This window comes from Chiloscyllium plagiosum, unplaced genomic scaffold (genome assembly GCF_037043375.1).
Source record: "Chiloscyllium plagiosum isolate Xiang-an unplaced genomic scaffold, Cpla_swu_hap1 HiC_scaffold_2, whole genome shotgun sequence".
NCBI classification, from domain to species: domain Eukaryota; kingdom Metazoa; phylum Chordata; class Chondrichthyes; order Orectolobiformes; family Hemiscylliidae; genus Chiloscyllium; species Chiloscyllium plagiosum.
Genome location: NW_028270140.1, coordinates 62,647,446 through 62,673,096, shown reverse-complemented (window position 1 = coordinate 62,673,096; position 25,651 = coordinate 62,647,446). Strand labels below are relative to the sequence as shown.

Here is a 25,651-nt window from a genome sequence, read left to right as displayed (position 1 = left end):
GTAATCAGGCATAATTACTAGGACATTAGGAAGCTGGTAGAGATACATTACTCCCTTTGAAAACTGGAGGTTGCATGAGAGTTTCTCTCCCAATAGCACGTATTACAAATATATTTAGTATAAGTACAATATAATAATAAGTATAGTTAATCCTAAAGCTCTTGTGGTGCTGTGGTAACATCCTTCCTGTTGTCCAGAAGCTCCAGGCTCAAGTCCAACTCAAAGATTTGATAAACAAAGAAGGTGCATTCATGACACAGCCAAACAGAGTGAGTATCACCTTGTAAAACCATCCAACATATACTAATGGCAGGTAATAGAACCAGAGTGTTACCTAGGAGAAAGTGAGGACTGCAGATGCTGGAGATCAGAGCTGAAAAATGTGTTGCTGGAAAAGTGCAGCAGGTCAGGCAGCATCCAAGGAGCAGGAGAATCGACGTTTCGGGCATAAGCCCTTCTTCAGGAATGAGGAAGGTGTGCCAAGCTGGCTAAGATAAAAAGTAGGGAGGTGGGACTTGGGGGAGGGGTGTTGGGAATGCGATAGGTGGAAGGAGGTTAAGGTAAGGGTGATAGGCTGGAAAGGTGCAACATGACGCCTGGAGGAAGAGCGCCTTATCTTCCGCCTAGGAACCCTCCAACCACAAGTGATGAATGCAGATTTCTCCAGCTTCCTCATTTCCCCTCCCCCCCACCTTATCTCAGTCCCAACCCTCGGACTTAGCACCGCCTTCTTGACCTGCAATCTTCTTCCCGACCTCCCCGCCCCCACCCCCTCTCCGGCCCTCACCTCACCTTAACCCTCCTCCCTACCTTTTATCGATTCTCCTGCTCCTTGGATGCTGCCTGACCTGCTGCACTTTTCCAGCAAAACATTTTTCAGACCAGAGTGTTACCTGGTCAGTTGTGTGATGGAAATAAATTGAAGCTTCCATCAAGAATATCCAAAGCTCCAGGCTACAATATTTACATAAGAGTAATTTTTGTCTCTTTAGCGAGACTCAGTTGGGTGGACAACTTGTGTGGATCAGATTGTAATCAGCATGGGGTTCAATTCCATTTCTGGCTGATGTGAAATTTTCAACTGCCTTCTTGCTCCACCTGTGGTGGAGATTGCGCCCTATGGGTCAGGTATACCTTCGAGCAGAAAACTCAAGATGAAGATAGTTAATCCCAAACATGATTTACACATATAGTTTCTCTCTCATCACAAATTACCTACTGGTTGTTTAATCAACTTGTGACTCAATAAAACTATGATAGACCCTATGAATTGTGAAGCATTACAATCGCAAGTTTCTGCTGGCTTAGCTTGTGCTTTATGTAGAAATTTATGAACAGAGGTACGCTGTTCAGTCCCTTGAACTTGTTCTGCCATTGAATGAGATCTGTGGCCTCAAACATACTTACCTTTGACCCATATCCTTTAATACCTAACAAAATACTACTAATACTTAACAAATATTTAACAAAAATGTATCTATCTTAGATTTAAAACTAATAACTTACCTCCCTGTAATTTACATGAATTGCTGTACTTGTCCTTTAACCTGTTCAATCTAGTAATTAATGGCATAAGTACCCTTTTACTAATGTAATAATTGTTAATGAATGCTATTCAAATTTCCTTGCTCAAAAAGTGTACAATTATGAATGTGGCATCTTATTTCCTCAGAATGTCAATTGTTTTAGAAGATGTACAAAATGCTAAATATTACCTTTAACATTTTTAAAATTTTCATTTCTGTACCTTTTTGTCCTCCATCTTATAAAAGCTCCCTTTGATTCTTTTTCTTTATTTGAAATTGCCTATGTTAATCCACTCTTCTTCCCAATCCTTTGTCTGTTTAAGTCACAATCCTCCAATTGTTATAACTGAAGCTAGAGGAGTGCACTGTCTCTCGAGGCCAACTACTTCATGGGACACCACATACACTAAATACTTCCTCCAGTTACTCAGTAGACTAATGAAATATCAGCTGTAAACAACAAAATGTGACAACCAGGCATTTTAATAAACCAATGATCAAAACAAAAATTATTGAATGAAGTTCCATTAGTTCACATTCACAGTTAGTAATGTGCGCGTGCGCGCACACACGCACACACGCTCTCTCTCTCTCTCTCTAAAGGTGAAAGTTTGAAACAAGGACGTTCTCGAGTCTGCTACCCTGACATTCTGGCATGCATAGTCAAGTCCCTAATGTCTGAAGTCCTGTGGTTTTACATGCTTAGGAAATACAATCTCTTTCAACAGAACTATTAGATTTTGCCCTGAACTCAATAAAAGGGTTTTTATTTTAGAAATGAGGGAGATCAGCTGGGAAGCTTGATCTGCGCAAGCTTTCCTCCAACTCAGCTTGTTCCTGGGCAGTCTTCCCTGCAATTGAACCAGATTAAACAAGAACCTTCTCCAAAATGGTCACTGTTCCAAACAGCCACAATAGAGATCTAAGACAAAGCAAGCAGTTATCATCAGTTACATGATTAATGGGATGTTTTGTTAAAACAAAATCTCCAATTTCTGCAATGAACTTTCGAAGGTATCTTTTAAAAAAAACTACTCCAGGTACTTCCACAAAATTTAGGTAAGTTCATTTTCCACTATCCCCTAAAATTTAGTCCTTTAAGCAATTTTAAGTATAATGCGCATTTGCAATATAATCTAATTGGATAAAGAGATATACTGTTTTTCTCATTTTCAGTAAGGGCACAGATTTCTTGTTACTCACATTTTATTATTGTTAACTTGCACTTCCAGTAACATTGCAAGCAAAAAATGTAAAATTTTAAACATAAAGAAACAAGTCTAACTAATAGGATTACAAACTACAGTTTGATTTATATTGAGGTAATGGTGTGGCAGGATCAGTTTATTGAGTAGACATCTGCAGTTGACAATCACAAATAAATGAAAGATCATAAAACCTTTCTTTTGCTTATAATCACCAATATATTCGTGAATGCTGAGGGCTCTTTGATACAGTGCTACCACCAACCTAACCACCTTTGAGCTGGAAGACCGTGATTCAAATTCCACCTGCTTCAGTGGTACATCATAATATATCTGAGCAGATTAATTAAAATATTTGTCTATAACTGAATGCCAATGGTTCTGACATAGTTGAAACTTAAAGAAAAATGTAAGTAAGATCGAAACTTACTCATATCAAAGACATCTTTTTTTGATTGGTTTTCACTGTTATTTGTTAATTCATTGGTTCCTGTGTTGGTGTTGAGATCTACTTGCAATGTTGTTAGAGCCTGGAGATCTAGATGTTGAGTGTTCACATATGTTGGTACTTCTCCATCTTTGGATAATGAAGGTCTCACCTCCGGTCGAATGCATACATCAGTAGAGGATCCTGCAGATTTTAAATGAGGAATATGTAAGGGAAGTTTCAATAATTACTTCTAAACAAAGGTGTAGAGAGGAGGATTTAGGATTGTGGAGAAGAACCTAGATCTATTGGATTGACAGCCCATAAATATTTCATTGATGAAGTATGAGCTTCTTGGTCCAATCCTCACAATATTACAGAGAAACTTTGACAGTGTTTGTGAAGATTCTAAGATTACATTAGGAACTTCAACCAGCCTGACTCATTACTGACCTGTCTGCAAAGAACAGATGTAGGTTCCACTGTGGGTCTATTGATAAAGGAAAATAAAAGAACATTGATCTTAGCAGAATTAAGAAATCTGTAACAAATGTATCCATCTTTTCCTCAAGGGGAATGCAAAAGATTATGCAGACAGTTTTCTTCAGCCTGATTTTGTGTTTTGTCTCCCTAATCCACAGGAAATCACATTATGAGCAGTAATACTGGCCTCAGCTGTCCTACCTTGAAATAACACATGGTTGCTCTGCTTCCCAACCCTTCAGTGTCTCTGTTAGAGTGCTCCAGCTGTAGGTGCTCACTCAGAATATTCCAATGGCTTGATCTCTGACTCCATCAGAGTCAGAGGTAGAGCAGTATGGTGGATAGAAATCCTAAACCACTATACTTCCTCTATCTCTAAAGGCTTTGTGGAATTTCTATATCTTTTGCTTTTATCATTTTTAAGTTTTGATGTTCTTTTTATTTTTGCAAGCTTTGGTATTCCATCATTATTATGGAACTAGTACCAATGCATTACAAACAAAAACAGAAATAGCTGAAGAAACTGAGCCAGTCTGCCAGCATCTGTGGAGAGAAAGCAGAGTCAATGTTTTGAGCCCAGCGACCCTTCTTCAGAAATCGTGGTTCTATTGTTTCAGGCGTCTATGCAAAGAAAGAAGGGACTAGTTTATTGCTCAGTTTCTACTGTTCTTGCTAAATCTCAAGGAGCTATGGAAAATGTAAAAAAAAGATGAAGTTCAGATCACTTCATAGTAAAATACACTTACTCATTATTTGAAACAAATCTTTATATGTCACTCCTAGATTATGCCAGTCATTAGCGATGAATTAGTAATGAGTGGATGGGTTGTTTCATAATCCATAGGTGGGGGTTCAAGGCCTGACATGCCAATTATGTAGTATTTTTCCATTTTGAAAATCTTCTGTAGTGATAAGTACAGTACCTTACATAGATGCTAATAATGTACATCTACAAAATATATGATAAGGCTTTACAATGGTCAGGCCAAATTTAGGATGGTTTGCCCAGATCTGGACAGAATCAAAGGCTTAGTGGACAGCAACTCAGCACGATATTACCTATTTTCGGAGGGCTAACAGGTCCTTTAAGATTCCAAAATGGTGTCTGTGACATGCACATACAATTCTGTCTGAAGAACGACGGATTGTGTATTGGTAAAGTGATTAGAGAGCACACACCAAATAAAGTCATAGAGTCATAGAAATGTACAGCAAGGAAACAGACCCTTCAGTCCAACTCATCCATGCCGACCCAAAATCCCAACCCAATTCTAGTCCCGCCCTCCAGCACCTGGTTCATATCCCTCCAAACCCCTCCTATTCATATACCCATCCAGATGCCTTTTAAATGTTGCAATTGTACCAGCCTCCACCACTTCCTCTGGCAGCTTATTCCATACACATACCACCCTCTTTGTAAAAAAGTTGCCCCTTAGGTCTCTTTTATATCTTTCCCCTCTCACTCTAAACCTATGCCCTCTCGTTCTAGAATCCCCCACGCCAGGGAAAGACTTTGTCTATTTATCCTATCCATGCCCCTCAAAATATCTGTCGGAAGAATGCAGAGCAGACAGATCACAATGACAATCAGCAAGTACTACTTATTTGGTACCAACATGTAAATTTGAAGCTGCACACCTCAGCCCATGCCCTCTCAATCTCCCACAGTTGAACACATGTTTATTGGCATGACAGACACTCAACATGTAGTATTCACAGGGATGATCAGCCAACTACAAGCCAGTGCTGGATTACTTCTTCTGGCTGTTACCACAATTCTACAGTTTCAGGAATATGCAAGAAGTAATGTAGCAAGTGTGGAAGTACATTTTCGGTGACTTAAAAGTTTATGCAGAAACCATACGTTTCCATACATTGGTACCTTAGTATGCAATTCTCTTAAAATTGAGCATGTTTGGAAGAATGAGCAGAGGAAGAGCTAGAAGTCGGAGGACGGAAAAGAGAGGGAGTACGATTCTCAGCAGGAAGCCATGTCTGGGGCAAAACATTGAGGGAGCAATTTATGTAGTTGATTCTCAGTAATGATTAAAGTATGAGATGGTATTTGAGCACTTCACTAAGTTGTTGGTGCATAATAAACTCAGCAAATGGTAAAGAATTCAAAGAAAGTTGTTGTGAAGATGAAAGTGGCTGTAAACCGTTATGACTCTTGCGAAGATATTAACAGCATGCTTTATTAAACCACTTCAGTGCCTTATGTAAGAGAGAGAACTTTATTTATTGCCTCTTGCCAGAGAGAGCAAAATGGAGCGACCGTGAGTTATCTGCTTTCCCATACTGTAAGGTGCCATTGGCAACACATATGGTGCTTTGCAGACACCACATATTAACCTTCCCATGTAACTGAACCAAAGGGTGTGACTATGGTTGTGAATATCTAGTTCATGGTTCCTTTGCATTAGTTTTTTTCTCAATTTTAGGAATTTAAGTTTGTAATATAAAATTGGATGAATGCAATTAAAGCATCTTGAAGATTTGTGCTCCAAAAGCCTTGAATTATATTTCTTTAAGAGTTTAAAGGTTAGAAAGGTAAGGTAGTTGAAATGCTGGGCTTTAATGACTAAACACACGTGAATGCACAAAGGAACTGTAATTCAAGTAAAAGTGGGGGAGTGGGAAGCAAATGGATCCATATCAGTAGAACTGGAAGACTTGCTCTCTCTCCCTACCCTCCCCCCTCTTGAAAGTTAGAGTCTTAATTCTATAAACATTATATATGGTTTAGAATCATTATTTTACCTGTCTACTTATCTAGTCATTTTTAAATATATTTATTTTGATCAAGTTTGTATGATAAAGATTATTTCAATTCAACGCTAAAATCCTTACACTTAATTTATTGCTCTTAGTTCTTTCATGCATTCTACTTTTTAAAAGATTATGGTCTATTAAACAAAAAATATACTCTAAACCTTATTCAGCAACAGGCCCATAAATTGCCCATTGGATAGGAACTTGTCACCACCTTATCAGCATTGATTAAAATCATTTAGAGTCATACAGTCATAGAGATGTACAGCATGGAAACAGACCCTTCAGCCCAACCAGTCCATGCTGACCAGATATCCCAACACAATCTAGTCCCACCTGCCAGCACCTGGCCCATTATCCCTCCAAACCCTTCCTATTCATATACCTATCCAAATGTCTCTTAAATGTTGCAATTGTACCAGCCTCTACCACTTCCTCTGACAGCTCATTCCATACACGTACCACCCTCTGCGTGAAAACGTTGCCCCTGAGATCTCTTTTACATCTTTCCCCTCTCATCCTAAACCTATGCCCTCTAGTTCTGGATTCCCCGACCCCAGAGAAAAGACTTTGTCTATTTATCCTATCCATGACCCTCATAATTTTGTAAACCTCTATAAGGTCACCCCTCAGCCTCCGACACTCCAGGGAAAACAGCCCCAGCCTGTTCAGCCTCTCCCTGTAGCTCAGATACTCCAACCCTGGCAACATCTTTGTAAATCTTTTCTGAACCCTTTCAAGTTTCACAACATCTTTCCGATAGGAAGGAGACCAGAATTGCACGCAATATTCCAACAGTGGCCTAACCAATGTCCTGTAAAACTGCAACATGACCTCCCAACTCCTGAACTCAATACTCTGACCAATAAAGGAAAGCATACCAAACGCCTTCTTCATTATCCTATCTACCTGCGACTCCACTTTCAAGGAGCTATGAACCTGCACTCCAAGGTCACTTGGTTCAGCAACACTCCCTAGGACCTTACCATTAAGTGTATAAGTCCTGCTAAGATTTGCTTTCCCAAAATGCAGCACCTCACATTTATCTGAATTAAACTCCATCTACCACCTCTCAGCACATTGGCCCATCAGGTCCAGATCCTATTGTAATCTGAGGTAACCCTCTTCGCTGTCCACTACACCTCCAATTTTGGTGTCATCTGCAAACTTACTAACTGTACCTCTTATGCTCGCATCCAAATCATTTATGTAAATGACAAAAAGTAGAGGGCCCAGCACCGATCCTTGTGGTACTCCACTGGTCACAGACCTCCAGTCTGAAAAACAACCCTCCACCACCACCCTCTGTCTTCTACCTTTGAGCCAGTTCTGTATCCAAATGGCTAGTTCTCCCTGTATTCCATGAGATCTAACCTTGCTAATCAGTCTCTCATGGGGAATCTTGTCGAACGCCTTACTGGAGTCCATATAGATCACATCTACTGCTCTGCCCTCATCAATCTTCTTTGTTACTTCTTCAAAAAACTCAATCAAGTTTGTGAGACATGATTTCCCATGCACAAGGACATGTTGACTATCCAGAATCATTCCTTGCCTTTCCAAATACATGTACATCCTGTCCCTCAGGATTCCCTCCAACAACTTGCCCACCACCGAGGTCAGGCTCACCAGTCTATAGTTCCCTGGCTTGTCTTTACCACCTTTCTTAAACAGTGGCACCACGTTTGCCAACCTCCAGTCTTCCGGGCACCTCACCTGTGACTATCGATGACACAAATATCTCAGCGAGATGCCCAGCAATCACATGTCTAGCTTCCCACAGGGTTCTCGGGTACACCTGATCAGGTCCTGGGAATTTATCCACCTTTAATCCTGGGGATTTATCCACGTTTCAAGACATCCAGCACTTCCTCCTCTGTAATCTGGACATTTTGCAAGATGTCACCATCTATTTCCCTACAGTCTACATCTTCCATATCCTTTTCCACAGTAAATACTGATGCAAAATATTCATTTAGTATCTCCCCCATTTTCTGTGGCTCCACACAAAGGCCGCCTTGCTGATCTTTGAGGGGCCCTATTCTCTCCCTAGTTACTCTTTTGTCCTTAATATATTTGTAAAAACCCTTTGGATTCTCCTTAATTCTATTTGCCAAAGCAATCTCATGTCCCCATTTTGCCCTCCTGATTTCCCTCTTAAGTATACTCCTACTTTCTTTATACTCTTCTAAGGATTCACTCGATCTATCCTGTCTATACCTGACATATGCTTCCTTCTTTTTCTTAACCAAACCCTCAATATCTTTTGTCATCCAGCATTCCCTATACCTACCGGCCTTCCCTTTCACCCTGACAGGAATATACTTTCTCTGCACTCTCGTTATCTCATTTCTGAAGGCTTCCCATTTTCCAGCCGTCCCTTTACCTGCGAACATCTGCCTCCAATCAGCTTTCGTAAGTTCTTGCCTAATACCATCAAAATTTCCCTTTCTCCAATTTAGAACTTCAACTTTTAGATCTGGTCTATCCTTTTCCATCACTATTTTAAAACGAATAGAATTTTGGTCGCTGGCCCCAAAGTGCTCCCCCACTGACACCTCAGTCATCTGCCCTGCCTTATTTCCCAAGAGTAGGTCAAGTTTTGCACCTTCTCTAGTAGGTACATACACATACTGAATCAGAAAACTCTCTTGCACACACTTAAGAAATTCCTCTCCATCTAAACCTTTAACACTATGGCAAATTACCCACATTTGCATTATCTGTGAAGGGTAGAACATTTACTTACCAAAGATGTGAATGAATATCTATCATACACACAATCAGAACATTTCAGTACCCCAATCTGAACTTCCACCACAGCAGTATGACATTGAGTTTCTGCTATTTGTACCACAACGAAAGCTAAGACACCAATAACAGACATGGTTGATTCTAAGACTCTGTTGATGGAGTTGGACAGCTGGAAACAATAGGCTTCAATGTCTTTGCTATGCCTGTGTCAAGTTGGTGCCAATTTATTACAACAAATGAACAGTACTGGAAATGTTGACTGCATGTAGCATTCTGTACAATTAGTGGCAGCAAGAATTTTGCCTGAAGTCTATTAAATTGTCACAAGTTAATTTTGCAAAATGTTTCCTCACATCCATTTTCAGCAGATGACAAGCTTACAGCCCAGTACAAACAGGAAACACAATTTAAAGAAAGTTTTAACTCCATCTTATAATTGGGAAAATCTGATGAGTTGTTACAGTACATCTTATAGATGGTACACACTGCTGCCACTAGGTCATGAGATTAGTTTTGAATTATTACAGTAAAGAGCCAGCACAGACACGCTAAATGGAATGATTTTGGTTGTGTTGCCCTCTGTGTTTTTGTATTATTTATTGACATGGATCAGGAATACTAAATTGTGAAATGTCATCATTTCACTTCAAAAAAAGTGTTCAGCAATTTTCTTTTTCTGTGGAAAAAATGTACTCAGAAGAGGCAGGTATGCTGTTTCTACTGATTATGTCATTCTCTGTGTTGCACAATACATTTTCAAAATAATTTACATGGTTGTGTTTTTTTTTCAAATGATATTTAGAACTCTTCCATGGTATTATATAAACAATCTATTTAATGAATAAAAATCTGACACAGTGCCCTCTATTGACCACATTCATGGAGGATCCCTCAAATCTCATTCACTTTACACAGTTTCTCCTGTGAATTTTCCTACTGTTTCAAAGACAGGTATTTCTCAAAAGGTTATTTATTTACCATATCTGCCGAGCGCTTGTCTCCGGTCTTCACTGTGGTTTTCGCCCAGATCTGGCCCTTGATAGTAGCTTTGATCTTGTCCAATGGCTAACACTGGCTACAGTAACAAAGTAAAATTGTTCAACACTAAAGGGTTCCATGCCTAAAACAACACAGAGTAAGAAAAAGTAAAATAATACAAACATTTCTTTCTTTGGAATGATATCCGTTCTTTTTCTTCCCCAACTTGAGTCTCATGCAGATGTTGATTATACTTAACTGTTTATTTTTCAATCAATGGTAATAAAAATGCCAAAGGATTTTGTAGCAATGGGTGAATGTAGTATCAGTATTTTATGCAAATTATCAGTGCTGCTCTGTGGCCTTGTTCTTCCTCTTTAAATGACCACATTTCTCCTTACATGATCCCTCATTTCCACTATTTAGTTCAAAGCCTCCAGTACTGTCCTTTTATGTGACTCACCAGAACACTAGTCTCAACATTGTCCAGGTGAAGACCATGCCACTGGTACAGTGGTACTTTCCCCAGTACTGGTGCTAGTGCCCTATGAATCAAAATCCTTTTCTATTATGACAGTCTTTAAATCATGCATTAAAATCTCTAATTTTATTCTATGTCAATTTGCTTGTGGCCTGGGTAGTGATCTAGAGAGATTATCATCTCTCTGGTTTTATATTTTAGTAAATATCAGAGGGTGGTGGTGGAGAGCTGTTTTTCAGACCTATGACCAGTGGTGTTCTGCAGGGATCAGTTCTGGGTCCGCTGTTGTTGTCATTTATATAAACAATTTAGATGAGAACATAGGAAGCATGGTTGGTAAGTTTGCGGATGCCACCAAAATTGGTGGTAAAGTAGACAGTGAAGACATTTATCTCAGAGTACAACAGGATCTTTATCTGGGCCAATGGGCTGAGAAATGGCAAATCAAGTTTATTTTGGATAAATGCAAAGCATTGTATTTCAGTCAGATCAACAAGGACTTACACAGTTAATGGTAGGGCGCTGGGGAGTGAGACACCGAGGGGTTCAGGCCCATAGTTCATTGAAAGTTGCAACACAGGTAGACAGGGCCATTAAGAAGGCATGTAGCATGCTTGCTTTTGTTGCTCAAACCTTTGAGCATAGGACTTGGGATGAGAGTCAAGAGTATAGTGCTGGAAATGCACAGCAAGTCAGGCAGCATCCGAGGAGCTGGAAAAATCGACGTTTCAGGCATAAGCCCTCCATCAGGAATGAAGGGCTTTTGCCCAAAATGTCAATTTTCCTGCTCCTCAGATGCTGCCTGACCTACTGTGCTTTTCAAGCACTACACTCCTGACGCTAATCTCCATCATCTGCAGTACTCACTTTTGCCTATAGGAGTTGGGATGTCTTGTTGAGGTTGTACATTAGTGAGGCCACTTTTGGAGTACTGTGCATAGTTTGGGTCACCCTGCTATGAGAAAGATGTTATTAAATTGGAAAGGGTACACAAACGATTTAGAAGGGTGGTAGCGAAATTGGAGGGTTTGAGTTGTAAGGAGAAGCTGGATAGGCTGGTAGTTCTTTCCCTGGAGTGGAAGAGATTAAGGGGTGGCCTTATAGAAGAGATTAAGGGGTGGCTTTATAAAATCATGACTGGCATAGATACAGTGAATAGCAAAGGTCTTTTCCTTAAGGTAGGAAAGTTCAAAAGTAGGGGGCATAATTTAAAGATGAGAATAGAATGATTTAAAAGGGAGCTGAGGGATAATTGTTTCACACAGAGGGTGGTTTGTGTGTTGAATGAAATGTGCTAGATGCAGGTGTAATTCCAACATTTAAAAGACATTTGGACAGCTATATGAATAGGAATGGTTTAGAATGATATGGGCCAAATGCAGGCTGTGTGACTCTATGACTCTATATCCCTCGTAGCTGCACATACTCCCTTGACAGATAGCCACATAAAGCACACTAATTCGATCCTCCTTGTTTCACTGCAAGTTCTTCTCTAACTACAAATAGATGTCCCAAATGCTGCCACTGGACAAGCAACATAGTTTTCTGGATTAATACTCTCAGCTGCAGAAAATTGTGCCTATTCCCAAATTATATTATCTTCTACTACCACTACATTTATCACATCTATTATCTTGTCCAACTTAAATTACTCTCTGCACCATGTTACAAAATCATCCACCTTGCAGCCCTCATTTTCATTCAGACAAACCATAATCTTAGCAGGACTTATACACTTAATTGTAAGGTCCTAGGGAGTGTTGCTGAAAAAAAGAGACCTTGGAGTGCAGGTTCATAGCTCCTTGAAAGTGGAGTCACAGGTAGATAAGGGTAGTGAAGAAGGCATTTGGTATGCTTTGTTCTGTTGGTCAGAGTACTGAGTATAGGAGTTGGGAGGTCATGTTGAGGCTGTAGAGGACATTGGTTAGGCCACTGTTGGAATATTGCATGCAATTCTGGTCTCCTTCCTATTGGAAAGATGTTGTGAAACTTGAAAGGGTTCAGAAAAGATGTATGGAATGAGCTGCCACAGGAAGTGGTGGAGGCTGGTACAATTGCCACATTTAAAAGGCATTTGGATGGGTATATGAATAGGAAGGGTTTGGAGGAATATGGGCCGGGTGATGGCAGGTGGGACTAGATTGGGTTGGGTATCTGGTTGGCATGGACGGGTTGGACCGAAGGGTCTGTTTCCATGCTGTACATCTCTGACTCTAAGAACAACAAAGCCATTGGTTAATTGTAAAGTTTGAAAGTCTACCTTTTTAATCCCCACACAACTTCACTTACAGTCACACTCGCTTGTACCGACCACGGGCCATGTAAGAATACTCTAGGCCAAGAGTTACAATTCTCTTTTAGAACAAAATCTCTCGGCAACTTACCCCTCCTTGAGGCATTATACTGTCCATAGCTTATTCAATCTTAACTAAAGTTTCTCAAGCCAAAAACACTTAGTGCATATATGGTCACTGTGGATCGCACTGGTGTACACCAGTGCCCACGTACTATGCTTGTAACTCATCATCTGTCCTGCCATATGTCTTGTGTTTTTATGACCAAATCAACTATTCTTTATTTAAATCTGAGTTGATGCCTCTAGTTTTGTTCCAATTAATTCTTCCCTAGACCCACTCTGGTCAAGACCTCATCATAGCCTTGGTCCAAATATGGACAAAGGAGCTGACTTCCAGAGGTGAAGTGAGAGTGAATCCTCCTGAAATCAAGGCAACTTTTTATCAAGTGCAGCATTGAAGATCCTTTTTAAAATTAAACACCAATTTCTGTTGACAGGAGTCACAACTTGAAAAAAGAAAGATGGCTGTGGTTGTCAATAACTACATCTCAGTACCAGAATATTCTTGCAGTAATTCCTCAGTGTATCCGAGGTCAACCTTAATTCAATTGCTTCATCAATGATGTTTGATTGATCACATTGCCAAAAATGGTAATATTTCTGAGTATTCAACTGCATTTGCAAATCTACAGATTGTCTCCACAAGCAGCAATAAAAGGACAGTAGTTAGGCTTGGGAAGAGAAGTAGAAATCACACAATGCTAAGCAATAACCATCTATGACAAGAGAGAAGCTAGCAATCTCCCTTTGAGTCAATGTCATTACTATCACTGAATTATTCCACTATTAACTTCTTAAGGCTTAGTGTTAAACAGGAAATGGATCAGCCATATAAATGTTGTAGCTATACTAGCAGGCCAGAGACTGGGAACACCACAACAAGTACCTCATTGCTCGGCCCCCCACAGTCTGAACACCATCTACAGGGCATGACTCATGAGTGTGATGGAGTAGTCCTCACTTGCCTGGATGATGTGGGTCTAACAACACTCGAGAAGTTGAACACTATCCAGGATGAAGCAAACCATCTGTTTGGCACCCCACCCACCACCTTAAATATTTAATTTCCCCATAACTGGAGCACCATTTCAACATGGTGTATTATCTACAAGATGCTCTATAGCAACTCACCAAGGATACTTTGACTACTCCTCCCTAACCTGCAATTCCCTAAGGCGACAAGGACAATAGGCAAGTCAATTAAATGATGTGCAATAAATTATTAAATGATTCAACAAATAATTATCCTCCATAAAAATCTCCTTGATAAGTTCCTCAACACATATTCACAGCCACCCCTTTCAGCTTTCCACCTCACCTAGTCTCATTGCCTGCATAGTTTCACTGACAGATAAGATCACATGGGCAGAACGGTGGCTCAGTGGTTAGCACTGCAGCCTCACAGTGCCAGGGACCTGGGTTTGATTCCAGTCTCAGAGGACTGTCTGTGTGGAGTTTGTGCATTCTCCCAGTGTCTGCATGGGTTTCCCCCAAGTGCTCCGGTTTCCTCCCACAGTGCATGCTAGGTGAATAGGAAATGTTAAATTGCCCATAGTGTTAGGTGCATTAGTCAGGGGTAAATGTAAAGTAGGGGAATGGATCGGGAGGGGGTTACTCTTTGGAGGGTCAGTGTGGACTTGTTGGGCTGAACAGCTTGTTTCCATACTGTAGGGAATCTAATCTAAATACTTCTTAAATTATTCACCACCCGCATAGCATTTCTATGCTCTGAATTTTTTACTCTATAGCTCCTTCATTATTATTCCTGGAAGAAACAACCTTGTGATTCATTCACAACTGCACTCAGGTCCTCAGTCATCGAGATGGTAGCTTTCCATTTAGCACAATAGTTATCCAGCTCCTGATTTACTCAATGATGACTGCGCCTTCACTTTTGGTTTCCTAGTCCCCAGGAAGACATTTTCTGTCATCCTGGCCATTTCTCCTGGAATGGCCTTTTTCCATGCCGGTTTGAGCCCAAGGGATGCATATCTGGTGAACTGCCTTTGCAATTTTCCTCCTTTCCACTACCCACCAGGGCAGCCTGATTCTTGCTTCTTTCATTAGTTTCACTTGACTCCCCTCACATCCTCTCTAAGCTCATCTTTTCAAGAGACTGATCTCCTGTTACAATCATCCTATTCTCTCTATACTGCAGATCAGCTAACTTCTCTTCCAAGACCCCAAGTTAGCTAATATTGTAAGTGCTGTCTCTCTTTAGGCACTGCCACCCTTTCCCTTAAGTATGCCAATATCACCCCCTTCCTCAAAAATAATGCTTGATTCTGCCATCTTGCAAACTGCTCCTATCTCAAACCTCCCTTGCTTCTTTACAGTTCTTGAACATGCTGCTATCTACAAAACCTGTTCCTACCTTGGAAATCTTCAAACTTTAATTGATCCAATCAGGTTTCTGATCTCGGAGAAAAGTGACTTAACATGTGCAAATGTTCCTGTTAGGTATAAATTCTCAACTCTGGTAACATTCTTGTAATTCCTTTTCTGCATGTTCTCCAGTGTTTCAATACTACTCTTCATAATATGATTGAACTGTTAATTTGGAGAACTGATGCAGACACATCGTGTAACAATTCTGTGAATCTGTGTCCCCTGATAAAATGCAAACAAAAATGAGCAGGATGCTACAATAGCACTTAGCTTAACTGTAGAGAGGAAGAAGGAAATCCTACTCTCAGATTCCAATTCAGTAATCTGATTCTGGAGCCATCAGGTGTGATGCCCATTGCTGTTTAGCCAACTGTTGCTCACCATTTAGGCTCATAGCTGAAGAAAAGTCACTTGCATAAAACAAAAGAATAGTTGGAGTCTATAGAACACCACTGTAAGCATTAGCATCTTATTGCTAAACTGGTTGAGACAATCCAACACATTGCAGACAATCAATGAAAAATTTGTTATTATCCTCCCTGAGTATATAGGGCACTGTATTACACAATAAGCCAATGCTGAATAAATAAAGCTATTTCTAATCAACAGAAATAATGGTCATTTTAGTGACAGCTCTAGAAATGAATGTACTTTATATAGATTTTCTGTACTACTTGCTTTCACGTTTGGCATTTTGAAAGCTACATTAGAACAGAAAGCACAGTGATTGCTTGGAGCAATCTCATCACAATTAGAATAGTTAATAAGCAAAACATCAAGATTCAATTGTCTACCTTTAAGACTTGATTCAAGGAATTAATACTTTAAAATATATAAGCTAATAAAAATACATTGAGAAATGTGAGTCACATAAAATTTACCAACCTGGGTAATATCAAAACAATGTGCAGGCAGACTCTGATTCAACCCAAGCTGATGAGTTTCTCTAAGTCGGACATCAATAAATCCACCAGAAGGAGGGATTTTCCCAGGAATACTGTTATAATAAGGATGCTCTGTAACCTCTTCATCTTCTCCAGCCCAAATTGATTCTTCTAAATTTGGCATTCTGCACGAGATTGGAAAATGGTTGTTACTGGTGTCACGCAGTATAAATAAAGAGTATTCAATGAAAATCTCACTATATGATTTAAAGCTTTATATCATATATATTCAATTAAATGTTCTTGAAACCATATTCTTGAAAAAATACAGTGTTATATGAGAGATGTCAAAATTATATAAATGATTTTTGGAAATTGCTATGCTTTTTCTGTCCATGGGCAATGATTTTTCTTGTTGATGAATTTCATAACTAGATATTTGCATTCACCACAGTAGAAACCAAATCTTAATGCAACTATTTTGTTGGCTTGCCATTGTCTTCCTCATACTTTTGAACTTCAGGGTACCTTCTTCCAGATGGGTTGCAACCAAGGCTAAAGAGTCCTATGTATGCATAAAATAGGGTTTTGCCGCATTGCTCTCAAGTAATCCTATTGGACATAAACCCAGTATCCAGTATCAGTACTCTGATTGCTGTTGCCAGAAATGGGGCCAAAATCCAAACCTGTTGATTCAGAGATGAGAATGCTATTGCTGAACCATTATCCCCTCCTGTCTTTCTACATAACTAAAATTCTCAGAGATTAAATAACCTATCATAGGTAGGAATTAAATGTCAACACTGCTTTTCATTTGTCTCCAACAAATGTAGTATATATTATTGATGCAAATTAAATAATTGCACATCATGAACTCTATGTGCATTTCCAAAATATGCTCTTGGAAAGCAAAGCTACTCAGTGAAAACACAAAATGTCAGTATGGCTTACTTGGTGGTTGAGTCCTAAAAGACATAGCTGATAAACTGGGTCTGTGAGGTGTGGTCAGGGAACCAAGAAGAGGGAAAAATATATATGACCCCACCCTCACCAACCTGTTCATTAGTCTACTCTCGATCATCATCAAAGTGATAGAAAGTGTCATCAACTGTTCTTTTAAGCAGCACGTGCTTAGCAATAACTTGCTCACTGAAAACCAGTTTGGGTTCCACCAATGTTACTGGCTCTTAACCTCATTATAGCCTTGGTTCAAATATGGAGAAAACAGCTGAATTACAGGTGAGGAGAAACTTGGCATCAATGCCAAATTTGACTGAGTGTAACATCAAGGATCCATAGCAAATCGGGAGTCAATGGGAATCAGAGGGAAATCTCTCCACTGGTTGGAGTCATACCTAGCACAAAGGAAGATGGCTGTGCATTTTGAAGGTTAGTTATCTCAGTTCCAGAGCACCTCTGTAGGAGTTCTTCAAGATAATGTCCTAGGCCCTACCATCTTCAGCTGCTTCATTAATGACCTTCATTCTATTATAAGTTCAAAACTGTGAATGTTTGCTGATGATTAGTGAATACTGCTGACCATTATGCAATGATCAGATAATGAAGCGGTCCACACTCAAATGCACGTAGATCTGGACAATATCCAGGTGTGTTAGCAAGTGAAAAGCAACATTTGCAATACAGACATAATGGGTCAAATGACCTCTTTCTGTATTGTAAAATCATATAATTTGATTTGTGCCACACAAATGTCAGGCAATGACAACCTTCAGCAAGACAGAGACTCGTTTTTGTCCCTTAGCATTCAGTGGCATTACAATTACCATTGTACCCCCACAATCCACATCGTAGGAGTTACCATTGTCCAGAAGTTAAACTGAACTAGTCACATAAATACAGTAGCTACAACTGAAAGTCAGTGTTAGGAATCCTGCACTGAATAATTCACCTCCTAATTTCCAAAGCTCGTCAAATGTTGACCAAGCACAAGGCACAACTGTGTGAAATAATCTTCATTTGTCCAGATGAGTGTGTCAATGGTGAAGGGAATAAATGTATATGGATCTGGTGCTAATCATGCAGGCTGCTTTGTTGTGGATGGTGTTAACGTACTTGTGTATTATCCATATTTAGCTCAGGTTAATTCTGGATGTTAAATTATAAGTTATACATATATAAGTAAAACGTGGCACAGCACCAGGTTATGGTCCAGGTTTATTTGGAAGTGCTAGCTTTCGGAGCACCGCTCCTTCATCAGGTAGCTATGGATTAGAATCATAAGACATAGAATTGATAGCAAAAGATCACAGTGTCATGAAACTGATACGATATATTGAACAAACCTAGAATGCTGTTAATCTCAAGATTGGGATACAGACAGATTGTAACTTCACACCTTTAATGCATTGTCTGAGCTGACATGTCACCTTTTTCTATAAAACTTTAAGTTAATGTGACTTGAAAGAAGTTCTGGGATTTACATACTAATGAACTGAAACCTGCAACCCATTCTAAGATGAAAGACTTAACAGCAATCTAGATTTGTTCAAACATCGTGCCAGTTGCATGACACTGTGATCTTTTGCTATAAATTCTGTGTTTTATGAGCCTGCTCCACAGCTACCCGATGAAGGAGTAGCGGTCCAAAAGCTAGTGCTTCCAAATAAACCTGTTGGACTATAACCGGGTGCTGTGTGATTTTTAACTTTGTCCACCCCAAACCAACACTAGCACCTCCACATCATATATATAGTAGATTGTATTACTTTTCTGGCTTTGTACAGTAACATTTCATGTTGTTTGTTCAAAACTATGGCTTTATTTTCTTAGTGAGTCCCAGGAGTTTAAACTTGGTCTATTTGAAACAAAAAGAAACTTGTCTTTAGCCATGTCATAACTGAAATTTGGCAGTGTGGTCTGAAATAATAGAAAATCATAATTACATAGATATCGATTGTATTATGTTTGCCTTATTATCCACTTATTGTCCAAGCATTCTAGTCACCAGAAAGTAATGGGATAAAATAGGACTGAAGAAGACTTTGATCTTATACTCATGGCAGACTGGTACAAAAGGTGAAGTCACACGGTATCGGGGTAAGATGGCTAGATGGATACCGAACTAGCTTAGTCATAGGAGACAGAGGGTAGTGGTGGAAGATTGCTTTTCAAAATGGAGGGCTGAGAGTAATGGTGTTCCACTGGAATCAGTGCTGAGACCCTTGCTGTTCATGGTCTACATAAATGTGTTTGGTCTAATTAGTAAGCTTGTGGACGATACAAAGATTGGTGGAGTTGCGGATAGTGAGGACGATTATCAGAGGATACAACAGGATATAAATCAGTTGGAGGCATGGACAGAAAAATGGCAAATGGTGTTTAATCCAGACAAATGTGAGGTGATGCATTTTGGAAGGTCAAGTATAGGTGGAAATTATAGTGAATGGCAGAACTCTCAGGAGTATTAATAGAGAAAGATCTGGATGTGCAGATCCACAGATCACTGAAGGTGACAGTGCAGGTAGATTAGGTATTAAAAAAGGCCTGTGACATGCTTGCCTTCTTTGGAAAGCGCATTGAGTATAGGAATAGACATGCTATGCTTCTGCTTTATAGAACTTTAGCTAGGCCACACTTGGAATATTGCGTACAGTTCTGGTCACCACACTACCCAAAGGATGTAGATTCTTTGGAGAGGATAATACTGGAAAGGTTTACCAGGACGTTGCCTGGTATGGGGGATTTTAGCATTGAAGCAAGGTTGGATAAACTAGATTTGTTTTCATTGGAACAAAGAGGTTAAGGGGCGACCTAATAGAAGTTTATAAGATTGTGCATGGCATGGCTAGAGTGGAAAGTAAGAGTGTTTTTTTCCCCAGGGTGGAGAGTTCAATTACTAGGGTAGACAGGTTCAAGGTGTGAGGTGTGGGGGGGGGGGGGGGGGGGGGGGGGGGGGGGGGGGGGGGGGGGGGGCGGGGGGTGGAGTTTAAAAGAGATGTGCAAGGCAAGTTTTTCACACAATGGTGGTGAGTGCCTGGAGTGCGTTGCCAGAGGAGGTGGTGGAAGCAGACACAATAGTAGCATTCAAGAAGCACCTGGATGAATACATGAAAAGGAAGGAAATAGAGAGATACAGATCCTTTAAGTGATGATGGTTTTAGTACGAAAGGGCAAAATGTGGCGGTGCAGGCTTGGAAGGCTGAAGGGTCTGTTCTTGAGCTGTATTGTTTTTTGTTCTTTGCTCTAATATATTGTTTCCACCATTATAACCAGGATTACTACAGATTGCAGTCCAATAATTTTGCAATAACTGACCAACCAAATGATTCCTGATTCTTTGCAACCTTTTTTTAAAAAGAATTGATATTGGTTCTAACTTTCACACTTGCCCAATGTTCTTGTCAGCAAAATAAACCTTACTCATCGCCTCAGATTTTTTACCGTCCTTCAAAAAGCTCAAAGGGTTCCAAACTTCAGCAATTTTCATTTAAAATAGATAGGTTAAGATCTACAAATGTAACTTGTGGAGCTTGGTAAATCTAGCCATGGTTTGAGTTGGATCTTTCAGTATGACTTCACTGACAATAAATTCCTTTTAACATAATGGTATAGTAATAAAAGATTCAATCACTTAAAAACCTATTCTAATCTTTGTAACAATATTTCATGCCAATGCTACCACATACTATTTGCTGTCAAAGCCGACATCCCTACCTTTGTCACCTCCAGATTCAACTACTCCAATTCTCCACTCTGTAAGCATCAGATCATCTAAATCATCACTGCCAATATTTGAAAAATCAGTCCCAATCAACAACCCTGTCCTCACTGACCTACACTGGCTTTCAATCCCCTAATGGCTCTAATTTAGAAGTCTTTAGAAGTCTTATCCTTGTATGCAAATACATTTCTGATCCATCATTGTAATATTCTCCAGTCATATAAATCTGCAAGCCCTCTGCATTTTTTGAACTCTGGTCCTTGGACATCACCCAACTCACTTATCTTACCACTGGTACCCTTGTGCTTTCACCTGTCACCTAAACTTTGAAAATGATCATCTAAATCTCCCTCCTTCCTAATATCTTCATTCTTCACACAATATCAATGTTCATATGCTTATGCCTTAGGAGTTACCAAAGTTGAAAACACTGGTCACACAGTTTGATTGCATATTGATTATATTGTTGGTGCTACAGATCATATTTGATGCAACATGCAGATTAATGCTTGGTACCTTGGTAACAGCAATGTTGTCTCAGTTCAGCAGGAGGCAGTGATACCAGGTCATTTCAGCCAATATAACAAACTGATAAAGGCCTTTAGGTAACTAGAACTGTCCAGTGACAACTCATGACCTCTGACAATGACCCACAAATGCGAGTAATATGTATATAATGAAAGCACACAAAATATCATTGAGCATACCATTTAGATGCTTAATCAATTCTTCATCTGCCTGTGACCTGGGTTCTGAGAAAGTTACCACCTGCACTACCTCTACTCCCACCCTGAGACACTTAGGGTTGAGGCTCGATTTTCGGAGCCCTAGTGTTGGGCAGATGGGGACCCTAAAGCAAGAGGTCGGCTGATTCTTGCCATCATCAATCCAGCCCATGTATTAAAGCAGTAAAAGGTCAATTAATGGCCTTCATCTGAGTTCTCAGCCCACATTCAATGTGGGAAGTTAGCTGCTGTGGGTGCAGTGCGAATGGCACTGGGTGGTTGGCATATCTGAGCACGAAACTGGCACTGTCCTGATATTTGCACAAATAAGTTAGGCTTCATCATGGAGGTAGGCATAGATGGAATATAATGGTAAGGTGCCATCTGGGCATGGCTTTGGCTGATTCCCAGAGCTTTGAAGGGAAAGGATGCACAGCTGGTAATGTACATTGTCTAAAGGCAGATATGGGTGTTCAATTGGTAGGGGCGAGGTGTCGATCATTAGATAGAGCACTGCCATTGCCCATTAATGACCTGCAGATATGTGGAGTTATCACAATTCATTACGATAGAGTGATGAGTGCGTCTGACATTCCATATAATCAAAGAAAGCTAATTTTTTTACAGGGTAAATGGCTCCACAATGCAAGAGAGAGTAGTTGGTCGGTAAGCAGAGTGGTAGAACTGTCTATCCTCATCCCCATAGAAGGAAACGTGCATGAGCTATCAGCTGGAATTGAGCCTTTACCTCCACAAGTGATGGGGTGGTGAGGTCCCAAGGGAATAGTATGTTCTAATGACAGAGACAAAACCTAACAGACCCAAGGGGAGGGAGTGTAATGGCTACCATAGTCAAATGAGCAATCTTAATTTCATTTGTGACGTTAAGAACCAAAAGTATTCGTGATTCAAAAGTGTGTGGATAGTGTAATTTGGGAAATGAAAATTCTTGTACAGATCAATTTGAAATGTTGCCAATCTGGAATGGTATTGTCGCTCAAGCACTAAGATATAGATAATACCTTAATCTCTATCTTTCTGTCTCCTACACAGAGAACCAACTAGTATTCCAACTACCAGCCTGAGGATGGACCACATCCAACCTCCGATATAGAAGAGGGTGCAGTAGCACATAGTTTCTTGATGTGCCTAATGTAGTAAATGCTGACACTTTGGTTGTAAGATCAAGCAAAAATCCTCTATATTAAAACATATGGACAAAACCCTAGATTTTGAACAGAGTCCGCAATTTGCAAAACTTTTAAAACCAAAAATGAAAGCTGGAATGAGTGTGTAAGAAATACACAACCAGGCCTGGGTAAGGGGATTGTTGTCTGGGACTATTGTTCAGCCTATAATCACAACATAACCTCCTCTCTCAGAGAACAGACAACCGAAACCAACAGACACTAGGCCAAGACACCTTTTATACCTCAGGCTACACAGTGCCGATAGTAGAGGGCCTACAGAGATTTTGGACATTCAACCTCAATCAAAACACATTCTCACATACTGTAACCATCAGAAAGTCAATTAGCTTCAAAATCTCACCTAAGGGAGCCTTTTCAACATGCTTCTGCATGAACAGCTTCCGAACCAAGACCACAGAGGCCAAACAAATTTCAGCACAAATAAGTTCCCAAACAAGAGCTATTCGACACAGGCCTGTTCCGAACCAAGAGAACTGATGGCAACCGATCACAACCAACAGAACCAAAGACTGACAACTCTGAGAAACCACCGACTCAACCGTCATAACAAGTTCTCAGACACAATCTGAAGTGAAAACAGGGCCTGCAAAACTAACAGAAAGTAAAGAAAACCAGGTACTTACCTGACAGATCCAACACGCACCTTACTGTATCAGTGGACTCAACCCAAACTGAAAAGCTTATGCAGCCTAAAGTCTTCATCCAGGCTCTGGCTACAGCAGGCCGGGACAGGTAGGCACAATTCAAACCCACGCTTCTCAGTGGTGAGCTTAAATTCCCAAGATCCCAAAGTTCCAACCTAACTAGCAGGGAGGGGAAGGCAGGTGATGAGAGTGCATTGGGACCCCAGGGTAGGAATTATGATTAAAGACTCTAATTTAAACTGTTGTTTGATGCGTGTGTCAGTGGGATAAGTTGCTAATAGTGTTAATCTCGTAAATAGTGTAATTTAAGGTACAACGTTCTCAGTATACAGAGGAACCTCGATTATCCAAATTTCAGATTATATGAACAAAATCACAAGGTCCCGATACTAGACTAAACTGCTTTAATCTAGCATTCGATTATCTGGCATTCAATTATCCAAACAAAATACTCCCTGCCCATGTCGTTGAGATCATCGAGGTTCGTCTAATTCATTGTGTCAATTTCCTGTTTTATTGCATTTACCTATTTTTCTAGCATTACATTTGTTTTTGTATTTTAAATAAACACAGAGATTATTTTGCCCTGAAACACCTATCACCTCTTCATTTCACATTCCCTAAATAAGTCCAGTGTCCACTACCAGGGACCTGGCAGTGATTCGAATCACTTAAAAATCAGGAAATAACTGAGTGCAAACCAAAACAGGGGGTTTAGTAGTTGCCAGATGGATGCATAAATTGGTGACGGCAGTTCATAATTACTGTGCAGCTGCAAGAGGAAGGGATAGAGCAGAGTTCTGAACGTTGGCAGATTGCAGAAATTGATCCAGACACTGAGTCCCAGTCAGATAGTGGACTCTGGGGTCATCTGAGACTGTCCCCTCTTCTCCTCCTTTTCTCCAATGAAAAAAGTCCGAGCTCAGTCAACCTCTCCTCATAAGATAAGCCCTCCAGTCCAGGCAGCATCCTGGTAAACCTCCTCTGAACCTGCTCCAAAGCATCCACATCTTTCTTATAATAGGGCGACCAGAACTGGACGCAGTATTCCAAGTGCGGTCTAACCATAGTTTTATAGAGCTGCAACAAGATCTCACGACTCTTAAACTCAATCCCCCTGTTAATGAAAGCCAAAACACCATATGCTTTCTTAACAAACCTGTCCACTTGGGTGGCCATTTTAAGGGATCTATGTACCTGCACCCCAAGATCCCTCTGTTCTTCCACACTACCAAGAATCTTATCCTTAATCCTGTACTCAGCTTTCAAATTCGACCTTCCAAAATGCATCACCTCACATTTATCCAGGTTGAACTCCATATCCAGGTTGAACTCCATTGTCCAGGTTGAACTCCATTCTGAAAGTAAATAGTTCTTCCTATCTATCTTATTAATGCCCTTCATAATTTTCTACACTTCAATCAAATTCCACCCCCCTCCTCCCAGCCTCTTAGTTTAGACAAAGACACCCCAACCTATCTAGTCTCTCTTCAAAGCTGAAACACTCCAGTCCAGGCAACATTCTGGTGAATCTTTTTTGCACCCTCTCTAGCATATTAATCCAGCTGTAGGTGAGCATACATTTCATAAGCTCCAACATATCATCTTCCCTCTTGTATTCAGTGCCTTGACTAATAAAGGCAAGTATGCCATATATTTTCTTAGCCTGTTAATCCAAATATCCAACTCTCTTCAACGATGTACAGACATATGCATCAAGGTTCCTCAGGTTCTCTGTATTTTCTAAGGTCTTGACATTCATCGTGTCATCATTATTTTGTTTTCTTAGTCCTCCCAAAATTCAATACCTCATGGTGGAGGTTGAACAGCTGACATCTGGAAGCTCCCCTGAGGGCACTTCTAATGGATCCAGACTTCCCTCCACACTCAGCCATTAACATAATAACATTCTACTACCGCACAGACAAAAGGTAGTCTTGCATCACTATTGAAACATCCAAGATTCTTCGGGGACTTAACAAGATAGTTGTGGAAATGTTGCTTCTCCTTATGGGACATGACATCTCAAAGCATTTTACAGCTCATGACTTTCTAGTGTAGTCCTCATTGTATTACAGGCAGCAAATTTGCACACAGCAATCTCTCACAAAACAGCACTGAGATAAACAGCAGATA

General features: G+C 40.2%; 1 protein-coding gene across 2 annotated transcripts in view; it reads right to left on the bottom strand.

Annotated features, from left to right (window-relative positions):
- The window catches only part of shc3 (SHC (Src homology 2 domain containing) transforming protein 3), a 289,678-nt gene that overhangs the window by 47,426 nt on the left and 216,601 nt on the right, over positions 1-25,651 (bottom strand). For both annotated transcript variants that reach the window (XM_043713812.2, XM_087997227.1), the window contains exons 8-10: positions 16,256-16,439; positions 10,146-10,242; positions 3,162-3,362 (exon numbers count right to left, since the gene is read on the bottom strand). In XM_043713812.2, the coding sequence (XP_043569747.2) occupies positions 3,162-3,362; positions 10,146-10,242; positions 16,256-16,439 (482 nt within the window). The remainder of the gene's footprint in view (positions 1-3,161; positions 3,363-10,145; positions 10,243-16,255; positions 16,440-25,651) is intronic.